Source organism: Tenrec ecaudatus, chromosome 5, assembly GCF_050624435.1.
Source record: "Tenrec ecaudatus isolate mTenEca1 chromosome 5, mTenEca1.hap1, whole genome shotgun sequence".
Classification (NCBI taxonomy): domain Eukaryota; kingdom Metazoa; phylum Chordata; class Mammalia; order Afrosoricida; family Tenrecidae; genus Tenrec; species Tenrec ecaudatus.
Genome location: NC_134534.1, coordinates 37,574,381 through 37,592,304, shown reverse-complemented (window position 1 = coordinate 37,592,304; position 17,924 = coordinate 37,574,381). Strand labels below are relative to the sequence as shown.

The 17,924-nt window shown below is 47.2% G+C and overlaps 1 protein-coding gene across 1 annotated transcript in view; it reads right to left on the bottom strand.

Moving 5' to 3' along the window:
- Positions 1–16,068, bottom strand: part of SNX31 (sorting nexin 31) — a 62,546-nt gene extending 46,478 nt beyond the window's left edge. Inside the window, exons 1-4 of the mRNA XM_075550601.1 lie at positions 16,003–16,068; positions 15,783–15,857; positions 3,815–3,929; positions 2,813–2,877 (exon numbers count right to left, since the gene is read on the bottom strand). Of these exons, the coding sequence (XP_075406716.1) occupies positions 2,813–2,877; positions 3,815–3,929; positions 15,783–15,857; positions 16,003–16,068 (321 nt within the window). The remainder of the gene's footprint in view (positions 1–2,812; positions 2,878–3,814; positions 3,930–15,782; positions 15,858–16,002) is intronic.
- Positions 16,069–17,924: the final 1,856 nt, after the last annotated feature.

Genomic DNA, 17,924 nt, shown 5'->3' with positions numbered 1-17,924 from the left:
CGCCCCTGTGGGTTCTGAGACTGTACTTCTTTATGGGAGTAGAGCGCTGTGTTGCTCCTGGTCCATACAGCAGCCCAGAGATCCTTTTTAAGAGGCATGTTTATTTTAAAACGTCCCTCTTTTGCTTAAAAGTCTCTTTGTATTGTCCTTTCGAGCTTTGTATTGTCCAGTGGCTTCACATTGTCCTTTTGAGCACGGAGAAGAGTCCTGACGGCATAGTGGACGACGCACTGTGCTGCTAACCTCTAGGCCGGCAGTTCGAACCCACCAGCTGCTCTACAGGAGAAAAATGAGACTGATTGCTCCCATAAAGATGTACAGATTCAGAAACCCACAGGGCAGTTTTACTCTGCCCCATAAGGTCACTATGGGTCGGAATCAATTGAGGGCAGTGAGTTTGGTGGGGTTATTTTTGTTTGGGAACAAGGAACACACTTGTTTTCTGTTGACCCCCAAGTCCTGCAAAAACTGCCTCCCTCCCTGGGCCCCTTCCCGCCCAGCCTTATATTGGTGCTCTTCCTCAAGCCCCTCCTGCAGCCCAGGTCCTGAGAGGCTCTAGGGCCCTGCTCCCGGGTCATCCCACCTACCCTTATGTTCTCTGAGCCAATCAGCAAACATTCCATAAGTACCTACTGAGTAAGCAATGCCAAGATTTCGGTAGCAGGATACTGAAAACCTGGCAGCAGCCTGCTAAGCAGATACTGTTCGGGAGAGTGGGTGGAAGGGAGGGTGAAGAAGGGAAGGTGAGACACTGCTCCTTAGGATGTGCTCCATCCAGAGCTAAACTAAATAAACACACCATGGCAGCCCTGTACATTGCTACCCCATGCCTTGGGCACAGCTGGCTGCAGGATGAGAAGACATCTAAGCCAAGTTGAGCCCAACTTCTTGGTTTGGTTCTAGAGGTTTAGAATTAAGATCGAGAGAGGTCGATAATAGTAATTGTAGGAGTTTCCAAGCCTGGCACCCTGCACAATGACCTGAGAACCTTGTTTGCTTGATTCCTTGCAAGCTTACTTAGATAGATGATAGGTAGGAAGGTAGATATATAGCTAGGTCTATTTTAAAGTACAGGTAGGGGCATATAACAGTCACTTAAGGTTATAAAGATAAAGTGCTAAGAAAACCAAAGTCAAAATCTTTCATATTACGGGGGGTGGGTAGTGAGGGTGCATACATGAAACATTTTTTTAAAGCACTGAAAATAAACCATTAAAAACAAAAAACACCCACTTGCCATCGAGCCATTTCTGACTCACAGTTAGCCTGCCCTGTGGGCTTTATGGGAGTAGAAAGTCTCATCTTTCCCTGCTGAGTGGCTGGTGGTTTTGAACTGCTGACCTGTGGGCCAGCAGCTCAACACGTAACCCACTAAAGCACCAGGACTCCTTTTACACTGGCATGTATAGGTGTAAATATGACCCCATACGCCACATGGGCCACAGGGAGGGTTGAGCAGGCAGTCTGGCAGCCCATGTGAGCCTCCATCGAAGGAGCTGGTGCTTGTGGAACGACGAGGCTCTCCTTTGCTGCGACCCTGACCTAGGTGTCCTCCTTCCCCTAGGTAGGGTTAAGTTCAAGGAGACTGGTTTTTAAAGTCATTTTGTTGGGGGCTCGTACAACTCTTATCGCAATCCATCCATCCATCCATCCATCCACTGTGTGACGCACATTTGTACATTTGCAGCCATCATCATTCTCAAAGCGTTTTCTTTCAAAGAGACTGTTTTATGGTACAACTACAACACTTCCCATTCAGCCCAGCACATGTCCGAAGGCATAAAGACAGTCCCAGGTGTCAAATTAGAGGGAGGGGCACGCTAAGCCTAGTGAAGTCTCAGCCTCCAGGGACAAAGTGGCCAGCGACCCTTCTGATCAATAAAGGAAATGGCATGTCTTTGCCTCACGCTGGTGGGGCTGAGGTTTCTCCACGACCCTTCGCAGGCAAGTGAGGAGCAGAGAACATGGAACGGCAGACATGGCCACTTCTCTGATACCTTTACCTTGGCTCATGTGAAGAGCCCAGCTACTGAGCTAGATAGTCACGGGAATGTTCTGGGAGCCTTGGACAATACAGGCCAACTTTAGATTTTCATCCTCCACCCAGAAAGGTTGTGTTCTTCCAAGCCAGTTTGGAAATGTTCCTGCTAAGGCTACGGGAAGAGTGATCTGCTTGCTTAGAAATGAGCCAGAGGTCATTAGATGGCTTTCCTCGCCATCGAGTGTCTAAACCTCTGAAAGGACCAGTAGGCACTATCTACGTCTTCCAGAAAAGGACGTCCTGCTTAGTGACATAGAGGACCAGTGAATAAGAGGAAGACCGTCGACAAGAAGGATTGACCTCGCGGCTGCAATAGACTGAAGATCCGACGACACCATTTTAGATAACTTACCACCGTACCTGCTCCGAGATACAGTCAGGCTTGCCCATCTCTTCCTACATGCATGTGACACACACAAAACGACAGCAGCACCCTCCTTGGCCTTCACTGGGACAATTGGCCGATGGTCATTTTTTTCAGTTATATCTCGTGGTGCACTCAGTAGCGCAAGATCAAACCATCCGGCATGACCCGTGGAGGCTCTCAAATACAAATGTATTTTAAGCCACATCTGACTTGCTGGATAATCTCTCACAGCTCGCTACGGTCTGTAGAAACTGCCATTCCTTTGATACAACTCAGATCTTGCCCAAGAGCCCAGGTTCTTGAGGACGATGGTCAGAAGCACACTTATGCATGCAGCTGGGTGTCTAAATAAAAGTCATGCTTTGCAGAGAAAGAGTGGCCTCGTTAAAGAAACACAAGCTTACCAGTTGTAATTGTTTTAAAAAATCAACGAAGACATCGCTGCTCAGCACGTCCGGGTCCACGGGTACTGAAAAACAAGGAAGGCGCGCTGCGTTAGCAGGGCCCGGTCTGGGTGTTCTTTATCAAATCCTCCTCTGCCCAGGGGCCCTCCAGCCTGGCCAGGGTGCTGCTGCCTCCCTGACGGCAACGGAGCTGGCACCTTCACCAGACACGGAAATCCACAGGGCAGCCCTGACAGCCAGCTGAGTCCATCACAGGACCCAGGGTGACTGTGTCCACTGGGGTCTTGCTGGATTCCCCTTCTTTCTCCCACAGCTGGTAGTTTCAAACTACTGGCCTTGCAGTTGTCAGCCCAGTGCATGACCTACTATGCCGCCAAGGCTCCTTCTGTAAAGATTACAGCACAGAAAAAACCCCTATGGGGGAGTTCTACTTTGTCACATTGGCTTTGCCATAAGTAAAAATTAATTCAATGACTCTTAACCTCCCTGGCGGTCTAATTATGTCAGTAATCTTGTACCCAAAACAGTACATTGTTTTGCATAAAATTTGTTGTTTTATATTGTAGGCCTGCAATTCTTTTTATCAGAATGTGCTTATTGATTCCCGGGGCAGAATGTCTGTTGGGTCTCACGGCTCAGGAGCAAATAACATTTCTTGGACTTCAATCAACAAACCCAACACGCCGCACCAGAGTGCTCATTGGAGCCTCGGGTAGTTGTTAAGCCACATAGAAGGGTCACCTGTTCGAAGCTTCCATTGATATGAAATGTCCCCATCTGAGCGATTGCCAGGAGGTGGCGGGGAGGCTTTGGGACCCAGCGCCTGGGTGTAGGCTGTGAGGCTTCTGTGAGGAGGAGAGGAGTGTGTGCTGAACTTGAATTTTGATCATGAGGGGCCGTGTCAAAGGCGGTCAAATGATACGATGTAAGCAGGTGGCTTTGATCATGTGGAACAAGCCTCAATAAACTACGAAAGAATAAAATGAAACACCAAATACATACGGTTTTGCAGATATTGTTCCAGCTGGGTCCTCCTCGCATCAGCCATCGATGCGGTCATTGCGAGATAGTACTTGGGCGGAAAGGGCGGCAGAGAGTCCCCGAAGACCCGCCTGAGCTGAGAGAGGCAGAAACACACAGCTAGAGTAGAGACCTGGAGACTTCCTTTCGAGCCCCGCTGAGGGACCGCCGCCTCCCACAGCAGGTCAGATCCCAGCAGTTTATTTAAAAATCTACCTCGCCGGGGGCCACGAGGAATAGAAAGGGGTCACTGGGTTTTCTTAAGGGGGAATTTATGACAGTGCAGGTTCCCCTGCCCATCTGATAGCAGACACTTTTGCAAGTCATAATAGTGTACTGTGAAGAAGCGTTTATGTGGGGGAATTTTGAGCATTCTCAGATCCAAAGAAACAACCTGTTAAATCACAGCAAATAGCTCAGAAACCCTGAGATCACACTAACGTCCAGTGTTCAGAGACCCAGTCCACAGCCAGGGTGGCTCCAGGCTGGGATGCCCGGTGTGGTTTCTGAGCAAGAACTTCAGGTACCGCCTTTGGGGTGCGCGAGGCCCCTTTAATTGCTACTGTAAAACATCTGACCACCAGTTCCATTTTGTTCTTTGGGTTTTTAGGGTTTTGTTTAGTAAAAATCTTCTTTGGATTTCTTTTTGGTTATCCAAAAAAGGTACAAATGTAGGTCTTTTGTGAAAGCAAAGAGGCAAAAAAGCAAACTTCCTAAAGCAAAAGATACCTGTGTCTGTCTCCAGAGATATGACTGGATACGCCACTGACTGATCACGCCAGGCTATGGTTGGTGGGTTTCGTCTGTTTTGATTTCCCATTTGTTTTACCAGATTGTTTTACAATACAAGATGTCCTAAATTCATTCCACTATAATAATCTGTAGTATCAACGATTGACAGTTAGGAACTTAATTCCTCAACTCACCCCATCTCCATCACCCGCAAATCTCAACCGAGTCTGGTGACAACAGTTGTGGGAACACTGGCCACTTGGGCCTGTTGAGATGTAAACTATTGCTAGTCTGAATTAAGATGTGCTGTATGTGTGTTTTTTTTTTTAAGAAGGCACAACAGATTTTAAATTCTTAATACAAAACTACTTGTTCCATTAATAATTTGTGTATTAATTACCATATATACTTGAGTATAAGCTGACCTGAATATCAGCCAAGGCACCTAATTTTACCACAAAAACTGTATTAAAAATGTGACGTCGGACAATGTAAGATATGACAAAATAAGAATAATTTATAAATTATCAAGGGTTCATGGAGGAGAGGGGAGCAGAGAGGGAGGGAAAAAATGAGGAACTGATGCCCAGGACTCAAGTAGAAAGCAAACGTTTTGAGAATGATGAGGGAAACAAATGTACAAAAGTGCTTCACACAATGTATGGCTTATGATAAGAGTTGTATGAGCCCCCAATAAAATGATTTTTTAAATGTGCTGAAAAACTCAGCTTATACACGAATACATACAGTAAATGCTGTAGTGGCAATATTTTAGATATACTGCTTCTTTTTAAAAAAGTGTTTAAATACATTTCACCTGTTTAAATGTTTTTTAATTTAATTTTTTAATGTTTTAATGTGGCTACCATCAAAGTTAAAATTACATATGTGACTTGCATTGTGTTTCAACAGAATGTCTATAAAGCATACATATGATCCCAATAGAAACACTGTCAGCCTCTTCCCTCCCACTCACCCACATGTCACCCAAGATCCTGGTAGCTGTCATTTCCTATAAGCTAAAGAGTACATGGAGGAGCCCTTGTAGCAAAGTGCACTGGGCTGCTAACCCCAAGGTCAGCAGTTCCAAACTTCCAGCAGCTCCACAGGCGAACAATGAGGCTTGCTACTGCTGCGTTCATCTTTCTGCAGTCTAGTCCCACAGCTTGAGAAGAGGGGACAACATCATTCTCTTAAAGGGGAAAAGGCAATGGAGGCCCTTGGACTCAAGGCTGAAACTCCCTAGTGTGAGAAGGAGATGACCGCTATCCTAAGGGCATGGAGCTGAGGCATGATAACTGTCCTGCGACTCTGAAGGGAGCCCGGTGAATGGTGGCCTGGAGTGACCACGTACTTACTATTCTAATGCCTTCCTTGCTTCATTATGACATGTATTAATTAATCTGGGAGGTGTGGCTCTGCTGTTGAGAATGAATGTCATTAAAAGTATTGTCCTATCACCAGCCCCACTGTTTGTGTAAATAGTGTCCAGTCACTTCAGAGTTCCATCTGGAAAAGTCAAATATTCGTATATTCATGTATTGCAGTTCATAACTGGGCCATACTAGTAGAATTGCCTTTTCTCAACAGTGTTGTAAGTCCTCTACCACTGGCCGAACGAAGGACACTATCAATATGTAGGGCTTACACACTGGGCGCATGCATGGATGAGGCTTTCTGCTGCTGCAAAGATTTAGTCTTGAAAACTCACAGGGACAGGTCTACCCTGTCCTATCGGGTCGCGATGAGTCAGCGTTGACTCGATGGCAGAGGCAGTGATGGCCCAGGGGGATGATTGTTAATGTTTTCAAACAGAAAATGACAACCAACGGCATCTCTCCAGTGAACCAGAGATAAGTATAAACCATAGATATATAAATAGATTTTGGGCTTCCACTTAATTCTAGCCCCAATCAAAGAACAATTAGTTCTCATGACATGATCCTGCTTAATGCTCACTCTCCTGAAGAGATCACTGAAGATACGGGTGTTATAGCAAAGTGTAGTGAAGAAACTAGATGATGCCCGGCTTTAGAAAGAATAGTGTCTGGGGTCTTATAAGCTCGTTTTCATTCAAGCAGCCACCTCAGAGAGGCATGAACTAAGTCCATATGGAAGAAGCACATCAGCCTGTGTGGAGTCAAGGATTGTAAATAATAAAATCCAACTCCAAAGGATGGAACGGCATCAGTGCTTAAATTGTAAACACCTGGTTTGCAGAAGGCTATAGGTGGCAATAGAAGCTCAAAACCCATTTGCAGGGCCCACACGTGGTTTAGGTCTCCAGTGAATCTCCTCTGAACATACTTGAAGAATTTGAGTAGATCTGTTATCAGGCAGAGGGCACTGCAAAGTGGATTCTGACAGATGTAGTTTAACCTAATTGGAGTTACTGTTAGGCAGATAGGCAGGGATGGGATGTCCAAGAGAGCCAAGCACGAGAACAAAGGGCAGGGGCGGCGCACTGCACATGCTCAGAGGCCTAGGTTTTCCCACGGTGGGCATGGGTGGGCGTCAAACCTGGATCGGCCCACCTGGGCCAGGTAAATTCAATCCAGCCAATGGGGTCGATCTGGGGTCGTCCACCAAGCCTCCCCCTGGAATCCTTGAAAAGGCAGGAGCCAGGGGGAGAAAGGAAGAGCTGGGGAGAAGACTTTGGAAGGAACTTGAGACAGGCTTTTGGAGGAGAACTTGGGAGAGAGATCTTTGTGTGACGCTGAGCAGTCTCTGCCAGGCTGCATGGTCGGGAGGAATCCTATGGGTGCCGCGTAAAACCTGAAACTTCTTCTAACTCTCATTAAACTCACTTGGATCACGAGCCAGGGTTCGGCGTGAATTCGGTCTCTTGCAGCGCCAAGGACCGAGGTGTGACTCTATCCCCTGAGAGATCTGACATTACCTCACTAGAGTTAGGTCCCTAGGAGCTGAGCTGACTGCAGGGCCCTAACAGCAACAGTTAGGGTAAAGTGTAATATCTTTTGATCTCCCTTTTAACCCACTTTATAGTTGTCTCAGCTTAAAAAGAAAAGCGAAAAAGAAAGGCGCGTGGCTTAAGCCTCTAGCGAATGCCCTCCGACCACAGACCAGAGATCGGAAGGGCCTTGCTATCGTCCACGAGGCATAGGGAAGCTGATTTTTTGCAGATGTACCTAGGTTTAAAATGAACATCTTAGCATTTGATATCCCTTTGATCTACTTTCAATTTGTTCTGGTTTTTCATATTTTCAGTTTTCTTTTTGATTGAGGTTTTTATTTGTTTTACTTTGTTAGATTTTGAAAAAATGTTTTTCTGTCTATGGAATCAGATCGGTAAAATCTAGAGTCAGTAGCTGGATGAATGGTTCCGTGGGGGAATGGCAAGGGGCAGTTGGGGGGAAATGGGCGCTCATCACAAAGAATGAAGAAAATGTTCTAACACTGATTGTGGTCATGACTGTATAATTCTTCTCAATGTGATTGAACCATCGTATGATATGTGAATGATATGCCTATAAAACTTTTTAAAAGAAACAAACAGGAAAAGAAAATCACTCAGAAACCCAATCAGGCCTAACATGGTACATCAGGAGCCAGGGAGCCAGGCCTGAAGCTCTTCCTGTCATCAGTGGTCTAGATAAAACGAAGACCATTTAAATTGTTTGCCTGGAGGTAGTTAGGTTACAACGTAATACCTTATCATGTGATGTCCCTTTGATCCATTTTAAAGTTGTTTTGGTTTTTGATGTTTTCTGCTTTCTTTTTGATTGAGGGTTTCCTGTGTTTTGTCTAGTCCTTCCTGCTGGGTTTTGTTTGCCGTGCTTCCTGTTTGTGTTTTGTATGGCTTTCTGCATGTGGACTCCAGGTAGATCTACAGACAGTGACTGGACTGATCATTGCCTGGGGCCATGGCAGGGGTGGGGGGGAAATGGGCGCTCACAATAATGAGTGCGAGAAGAAGATGTTCTGAAATAGATTGTGGGGAGGATTACAGACATCTTCTCAATCTGACTGAATGACCAAATTGTATGATATGTAAAGTATATGCCCATACAGTGATTTTAAAGAAATTGCTTGCCTGATCCTTGCAGCCATTTAAGTTAGCATAAAATATCCCGTAGCAGTCATTCTATTTCCCCGGAGCTCCAGGCATTTCCCTCCGGAGCCTGAGACTGTGAAAAGACATCCTGGTGGAGCAGGGGCCCAGGCAGGACTAGTCAAGACACACCCATTGCTGTGAATGTCATTAAATGGAAGCAGAAATGTGTCCTCTTTGCCTGCAATTATTTCTTGATTAACTGATTAAGTGATCTTTAAAAGGCAATTGTCTTACTTGGCATGTGTTCATGAATGGCACAGATGCTCTCAAATTGGTTCAAATCACAGCCGCTGCGGGCCAGTGGGGCTGTCTGCGTTTGTTTTCCAGCTTCGGGGAGGCTTGGGGGATGTGCCTACCTGAGGCCTGTGCTGGGGAAAATGTCAACATGGATTAAGGTGCTAGCACCCATCACCAAGCAGAAACCCTGCCAGCAGGTGCTGCACCCTGAGCTGACATCTTAAGGAATTTGTCCCTGCTCTCTTCCAAGAGGAGAAGCCAAATGTGAATGGAGTGGCTGAGCTTGCCCAGAGGCCAATCATCAACTTAACATGTTCTTCAACCTTTCCGAAAGAGAACTTAGCCTTTAAAAAAGCAATAATAATTTCATGGGCATAGAAATCACTTTCCATATAATAGTCCAGTCATACTAAGAGGAGTTGTAAAACCATCTCCATAATCAATTTTAGAACGGTTTCTTCTTTCGTACTCATTGCTATCAGTAGGCCATATCCCCCAACCTCTCCTGCCATGACCCCCAGAAGCCATTGATGCAGCCACTGTGCTCCATGGGCCTCGGCATCCATAGTTTCGCTGTCAGAACAATTATGTAGAGAACCATCTGATGCCGAGGTGCGCTTGGTGATATAAAGGGTTACGCACCAGGCCACGAACCCAAAGTCTGGTGGTTCAACCTCATCCAGCCGCCCTGTGGGGACAAAGGCCTGGGAGACTTGCTTTCATAAAGATTACTGCCCCAAAAACCCTATCGGACACTTCTACATTGAGACGTGGGGCCACTATGACTCTACGTGACTCCATCTGCACTTAACTGCCCTGAGTAGATTACAACTCAGAGTGACCCTATAGGACAGGGTAGAACTGCCCCTGTGGGTTTCTGGGACTGTAACTCTTTATTGGGGTGGGTGTTAGAAAGCCTCATCTTTCTCCCGGGCAGTTGCTAGTAGTTTCACACTGCTAACCTTGTGGTTAGCAGCCCAATACTTAACCACTACACCATCCAATGCACAAAATGACTCAATGGTTCCTCATTAACAATAGGCTTCACCATGAGACACAATCAGCTTGGGGACACAAAACAACAGAATCCAGCCCAAACTGCCTTTCAAAAAACTGTCTTGTTTGTTTGTGTAAGAAGGTCATATTCAGATTGTGTGTGTGTGTGTGTGTTTGAGTGTGTGTGTGTATGTTTGAGTACGTGTGTTTTGTCCCAACAGTCTCCTCATGGCCATTCCAGAATAATGATGACCTGGGACAAGGGAAATTAAGACACAAACTGTATCCTTTCTAGTCTCTTTTCTTTATCATTCACGGCCACCTTCCCAAGTTCCCTTATGGCAAAATCCAGATTCACTAGCTGAAGGACCACAGCAAATCAGCATGATCCCATGTCCCTCCAAGCGCGTCTGCAGCATTATCGTGGAAGCATCATCCTTCCACCTTCAAAGATGGGCACCCTTAGGTTTGGGAACACGAACACGGACGGGGTCCTACCGCCAATCATGGCAGAAGTTGGCTCAAAATGTTCACTGCCACCATCACCACCAACTTCTGTTGTGGCAGGATTCTACTCTGTTATTAAAGTTTGGGGGTTCGCTTCTATAGTCAAAGGAAACAAGATGTACATGCGAAAAGAGGAACATGACAAAATCTTGACCTGGGAAAACAAAGGGGTTAGAGAAAAGTATTTTATGCACCTGGAAGGAGCTTCCAAATGAAGTGGGGTGTCAGATTGGCCTTAAGAAATGGCTAGTCGGCAAGGTCCCCAGGGAATGCTGAAGTTGGACTTTGGGGCCAGGGAGTGGTGCCCCAACAGACTGGACTGGAAAACATTCCTAAAGGCCAACAAATGATCCTTGAACAAACTACAAGCTTTTCTTTCTTATGTTCTGTTTTGTTCTTTGTCAAGGGTTTGTTGTTGTTGTTTTGTTGTATATTGTTACTTGGTTTTGCTCTGCCTTGTTTTTGTGCATGTTATTATCTCCTCAGGTCTGTCTAAATAAGATAGGCTGGATGAACAAGCTGGAGGAAAAACAACAGGACCGACAGTTCCGGGGGAAAATGGAATGGGGGAGGTGAGGGGTAAGGAAGTGGTGTTAACAAACCCAGGGACAAGGGAACAACAAGTGATCCAAATTGGTGGTGAGGTGGTTGTAGCAGGCTTGATAGGGCATGATCAAGGGTAATGTAATGAAGAGGTATTGCTGAAACCCAGGGGAGGCAGAGCATGATAGTGGGACAGGAGGAAAGCCAAGGGGAATAGAGGAAAGAGCTGGGAGGCAAAGGGCATTTATAGAGGTCTAGACAAAGACATGTACATATGCAAATATATATATGAGGATGGGGAAATAAATCTACGAGCCTATATTTATAGGTTTAGTATTAAGGTGGCAGAAGGACATTGGGCCTCTACTCAAGTGCTCCCTCAATGCAAGAATACCTTCTTCTATTAAATTGGCATTCTATGATGCTCACCCTCCCGACACAACTGCTGAAGACAAAGAGGGTGAATAAGCAAATGTGGTGAAGAAAGCTGATGGTGCCCGGCTATCAAAAGATATAGCATCTGGGGTCTTAAAGGCTTTAAGATAAACAAGCAGCCATCTAGCTCAGAAGCAACAAAGCCCACATGGAAGAACACACCAGCCTATGCGATAACAAGGTATCAAAGGGATCAGTTTTCAGGCATCGAAGAACAAAAAATCATATCATTGGGTGTACACCTCCAAGATACGATCGCTGAGGACAAATGGGTGCATAAGCAAATGTGGCGAAGAAAGCTGATGGTGCCCAGCTATCAAAAGAGAAAGCATCTGGGGTCTTAAAAGCTTGAAGGTAAACAAGCGGCCATCTAACTCAGAAGCAACAAAGCCCACATGGAAGAAGCACACCAGCCTGTGTGATCACGGGTGTCGAAGGGATCAGGTATCAGGCATCAAAGAACAAAAAATCATATCATTGTGAATGAGGGGAAGTGAAGATTGGGGACCCAAAGCCCATCTGTAGGCAACTGGACATCCCCTTACAGAAGGGTCGCAAGGAGGAAACAAGCCAGTCAGGGTGCAGCGTAGCAACGATGAAACATACAACTTTCCTCTAGTTCTTTAATGCTTCCTCCCACTCACTATCATGATCCCAATTCTACCTTACAAATCTGGCTAGACCAGAGCATATGCATGGGTACAGATAAAAGATGGAAACACAGGAAATCAGGACAGATAAACCCCTCAGGACCAATATTGAGAGCAGCCATGCCAGGAGGGTAAGAAGGTGGGGGAGAAAGGGGGAACCGATCACAATGATCTGCATCTAACCCCCTCCCAGGGGGGTGGACAACAGAAAAGTGTGTGAAGGGAGACATCGGTCAGTGTAAGACATGAAAAAATCATTATAATTTATAAAATATCAAGGGTTCATCAGGGAGGGAGGGGAAAAATGAGAAGCTGATACCAAGCTCTCAAGTAGAAAGAAAATGTTTTGAAAATGATGATGGCAACAAATGTGCTTCACACAATGAATGGATGGATGGATTGTGATAAGACTTGTACAAGTCCCCAATAAAATGATTTTAAAAACAAAATTAAACCAAAAAAAGAAATGAAAAAAAAAGTCAACAAACAGACCTGGAACTATTTATAGGTTTTTCATTTTTGTTGTTTTGATTTGCTTTCTTTTGTTTTTGTGGTTATTGGTGCTTTTGCATGTCTATCTAGATAAGATAGGCAGGATAAACAATCTGGAACAGAAAACAACTGGATGGATAGGTCCTGGGGGACATGGGAAAAGGGGAGTCTGGGGGAAAGGAAGGGGGTAGCCAACAAACCCAGGAACAGGGGAACAACACGTGTCTATAATCAATGGCTAGGAGGCTACAGGATGCCACATTTGCTTGATCAAGTGCAACGTAGCCAAGAGGAATTAATGAAAGCCGAATGAAGGGCAAATGTAATAGTGGGACAAGAGGAAAGTAAAAGGAAAGAGAGGAAAGAACTAGGAGGCAAATGACACTTATAGAGGTCTAAATATAGACATATACACATATAAATATATTTATATATAATGATAGGGAGATAGATCTATGTACATATATTCATCTGTTAAGTATTAAGTAGTAGACAGACATTGGGCCTCTACTCAAGTACTCCCTCAACATAAGAACACTTTGTTCTAATAACCCAGCATTCTGTAATGCTCATCTTCCCTGATATGATCACTGAAGACAAAATGGGTGCAAAAACAAATGTGGTGAAGAAAGCTGATAATGCCCGGCAATTAAAAGATACAGCGGCCATCTAGCTGAAAAACAACAAAGCCCACATGGAAGAAACACACCAGCCTGTGTGATCATGAGGTGTGGATAGGATCAGGTATCAGGCATCAATGACCCAGAACAAAAAAATCATATCGATTTGAATGAGAAGGAGGACAAGTAGAGACCTAACTCCCATCTGTAGCAACTGGACATCCTCTTACAGAAGGGTCACAAGGAAGAGACGAGCCAGTCAGGGTGCAAGCATGCAGCATAGCACTAGCAAAACATAAAGCTTTCCTCTAGTTCTTTAATGCTTCCTTCCTGTCTACTACCATGACCCCAGTTCTACCTTACAAATCCGGCTAGACCAGAGCATGTACACTGGTACAGATAAGAGCTGGAAACACAGGGAATCCAGGACAGATGAACCCCTCAGAACTAATAATGAGAGTAGCCAGACCAGGAGGGGAAGAGGAAGGTGGGAGGAGAAAGGGGGAGCAGATCACAATGATTGACATATAATCCGCCCCCTGTGGGGAAGAGGGACAAACAACAGAAAAGTGGGTGACGGGAGACAGCGCTTGGTGTAAGACATGAAAAAAACCCAATAACTTGTAAATGATCAAGGGTTCATGAGGAAGGGAGGAGAGGGGAGGGAGGACAAAAAGTAATGAGCTGATGCCAAGGGCTCAATAGAAAGAAAATGCTTTGAAAATGATGGTGGCAACATATGTACAAATGTGTTTCACACAATGGATGGATGTATGGATTGTAATTTGAGCTGTAAGAACCCCTCACAAAATGATTTTTTTAAAGATGAAGGTGTATGAGCCCCCAATAAAATGATTTTTTTTTAATTACAGTGAATTTTGGCTGAAGTTCATCGGTGTTTTCAACTACATGAAAACATGGATGGTGGTGCTGATGAATTCACTAAAGTTGATAGGCCGATCTCCAGATTCTGGAAGCAGTGAGACGTTCCGACCCATTGGATGAAGGAGGCGAGCGAGAACTAGATGGACAGCCCTCCCTCACAAGTTCCTGGCTAGCAATGCCATCCGTTTCCAGAGAGAAGTTAGATGGTCCCGAACCTTCCACGGCTGGTTCCACCTGACAAGACGCCAGTGCTGCCCAACTCGTCCTCATGTGGGAGTCAAGTTCATGATCTGTGTATTCTTGATCGATGTACTGAAATATACCTGTAATGTTTCCAGCCACCAAAGACAAATAAAGACCAGATTTATAAAGCTACGGTGGGGTGCCGGGTGGCGGGCTGGGAACCAATTTACAAGAGTCGTGCAAAGGGAATTTCCTTGTAGGTCTGGAATTACCTGTACTTAAAAAACTGAGGTATCTGTCAGCAGATGTGTATCTTCTCACTAGAAATCTAGACACGGAAAAGCTGCTTGTTCACCACTGACACCCCTGGTCATGCTTTCTTCTGTCTTTGCCAGACATTTCTTTCTGACTTGGGGTTTTGTGTGTTTTAATTTAATCTGTGCTGTCTTTATGATCAGGAAACAGAATTTGAGAATGAAGGAGTGAGGGAGAACGTAGGGGTGAGGGAGAAGAAAGAAAGGAACTTCACAGAGAAAAAGGAGAGTGAATTTATTCCCAAAGTTCCATTGATGCCTGTAACCCATTTTGAAGACTTATAACACCTCCTTAGGAGAACAGCAAAAACCCATTAGAGCAAACGAATAAATCAGCCTGCCTCCAGAGAAAATACCATCCATCGGGATGTCAGAGGGAGAAACTAAAGTGGAAATAAGTGTCTTAATAAGCCCTCTGTTTCCTGGGCTTCCAGCTAGCCAGTACTTGAAATCTATGGATTTGTTCTTTGAAAACAAAAACAGAGAAACCCACCTTTTGAAAGGGAGTAAGATAAACTCCGGAAAGGACGGAGATTAAATGTCTTTATACACTTTGTCTGAGCCTCCAGGCCCTGGGAGAGGGGCCCTTAGTCTAGAGTTGGTTTTGCTCTTGCTGCACCGGGGACAGCTGGTGGGGCTCACAGGACTGGCCTGGCGTTGGGAGAATCACCTGCTCACCGCTCCCTCACTGTTCATTCTCACTCGTGGGGACCCTAGAGGACAGGGTGGACCTGCCTCTGTGTGTTGCAGAGAGTATAACTCTTCATAGGAGTAGAGAGCCTCCTCTTTCCAACACGAGTCGGCTGGTGGTTACGAAATGCTGGCCTTGAGGTTCACAGCACAGTGGATTACCCACTGAGCCACCAGGGCGCACCGCAGATGACTAGCTGGTGGCACCTGACATCAACACCACCACAGACCTCCACATCTGCTGCCATCACGCAGATTCTCTCTCATGGTGGCCCCACAGGTTACAAAGGCTAGAGCTGCTCCTCCGGGGGGTTGGGGTAGGGTGTGTGTGTGTGGGGGTGGTGGTGGTATGATCTCTGGGTTTGATCCACCAGCCTTTGTTTATTAATCTAGCACAACCCCTGAGCACTACCCCGGAGGCTTTCGACGTCTGGGCAGGTCGTCCTGATGGATTGAGTTGCACGTCCCGCGGTCACAATTCATGGGGAATGTAACTCTATGCGCCTCCCAAGTGAGGAGTTAGGGCCCTCCGAACGACCGCCGGACCCAGGCCCCCCTGGACCCACCGGTACCCGCGTGCGCCCCGCTGACCTGTTCATTCCAGCGGCGCAGCTGGCTGTAGCGCACCCGGCTGAACAGGAAGCCGTCCAGGTACACGGAGTACAGCTGCCAACACACAAACACCGGTCCCGGGTCCCAGGTGAGCCCAGCGTGCGCGGACCCCGCCTCCCCCCGCCCCGCTGCCACTTCGTAAGGTGCCTGCACCACCACCCCACGACAACCCCCCCTCGCCCTCGCCCCGCGCGCGTACCACATAGCTGCCCCCCAGCGCGTCGGGCCGCCGCTGGGACAGCGGGATGCAGAAGTGCAGCTTCATGGCCCCACGGCGGCGGCAGCGTGTCCGCGACTCTGCCCCAGCGGCAGGCAGCAGGCTCCGCACAGCGCCCGGGGCGGGGCCTGGAGACCGCTCCCCCGGGGCCGGGCTGCGGCGTGGGGGGGGGGGACGGTAGGAGAGGGGGTGGCCGCGCCTCCATCTGGTTCCCACTCCGCTCGCCCGCGCTGCTCCTGGCTGAGGCAGGCAGTGGGGGCCCAGGGCAGTGTCCACCGAGCGCAGCCCGCCAGCGGTCCAGGCAAGGCTCCCGGTGCACCGGAGAGCTCCTGGGGGGGGGGGCATGTACGCTAACTAACCCCACTCCGGCATCATAGAGCCGTGTAGGATAGAGTAGAACTGCCCCCATAGGTTTTCCCAGGCTATGAGCTTCATAGAAAGAAAGTCACACCTGTCTCCCTCAGAGCCGCTGGTTGGTTCAGCTAGGCACTGCAGTGGCATTAGTGGACAGGACAGTCACAGCCCCTAAGCTCACAGAATCCATAGTCCAGTTAGCAGATAAGAAAAGGGACAACTTCATACAGGACAAGTACACTGTTCATTGCTTTTTTCAATAGCAATGGACTTATAACTAGTATTTGCATGTCGAACTCTGTCACTTCCTGTTAATCTTTTTGGTCCTTTGGTCCAGTGGCCCCACTTCAGAGGATGTGAAGAGTGACGGGTAGTCTTTTGTGACTGTGGAACTTTCCACATCTCCTGAGTCCTTCACACCCTGGAGCCCCTGTGATGGGCAGTGGAGTGGGCTCACTGGTGAGCCAGCCAGGTGGTTCCCAGGGGACATAGAGGTCTGTCCAGTGTGCGTGATGGGCGGCCTTTGCTTTCTCTTTTCTTATAGGCCAGCCTCTGGACACCTCACCCCGGTTATCAACCATATGAGCAAAGGGGCTTGAGCACACATGGAAGGGTTTCCTGATGGGTGGGCAGCTTCTTGAACATGTGGACCAAGGGCTGGGAGCCCTTTCATGTTAGCTGCCCCTCCCCGTCTGTCCACAGACTCTCATGGTGGCACAATTGGTGATGGAACTCACCTGCAAGCAGCAAGGCTGGCCCTTCAGAGTCCACCTGGGAAGAAAGGTCAGGTGATCTACTCCCACGGAGTACCCCACTGAAAACCCTGTGGGACATAGTTCTGTTATGACACCTGGGGGGTCACCAGGAGTCAGGATCCATGCAACAGCTCCTCTGGGGCTTTACCCTATCTGTCTTTCTTTACCACCCAGGGTCCCACTTCCCACCTTCAGATGGTAATCCTGAAGCCCTCAGCTGTGGGCCTTCTCTGCTCAGACTTGACCTTGTATTGAGTGCTTTAGAGTTCCTTGGAATTTTAGAGAATCTACAGAATTTGAAAATCTGCAGGCTCCAAACGCACTCTCTGCCATCGAGCTGATTCTGACTTATAGCCACATTGTAGGACAGAATACAACTGCCTTGCCGGTTTCTAAGGCTGTACATCCTTATGAGGATAGACAGCCTCATCTTTCTCTTGCAGAAAGGCTGGTGGGTTTGAACTGCTGACCCTGTGGTTAGCAGGTCTCTGCATAGCGCACTTGGTCCCCAAGGCTATACAGAGAAGCTGTACATTTGCACTAGTAAGTCTCCTAAACCCCGAAATGGACTTCAGTGGCTTCTGTTGTTGTCAGTGCCCTTGAGTCCGTTCTGATCCGTAGGGAGCGACCTGATACGCCACAGAAGGAAACACTGCCCGGTCCTGCACTGTCCTCACGGCCGTTCCTATGTTTGAGCCCATTGTTGCCGCTGCTTGAGGTCCTTGCTCTTTTATGCTGCCTGTCCACTTTACAAACATGATGTCCTTCTCCAGGCACTGGTCTCTCCTGGCAACA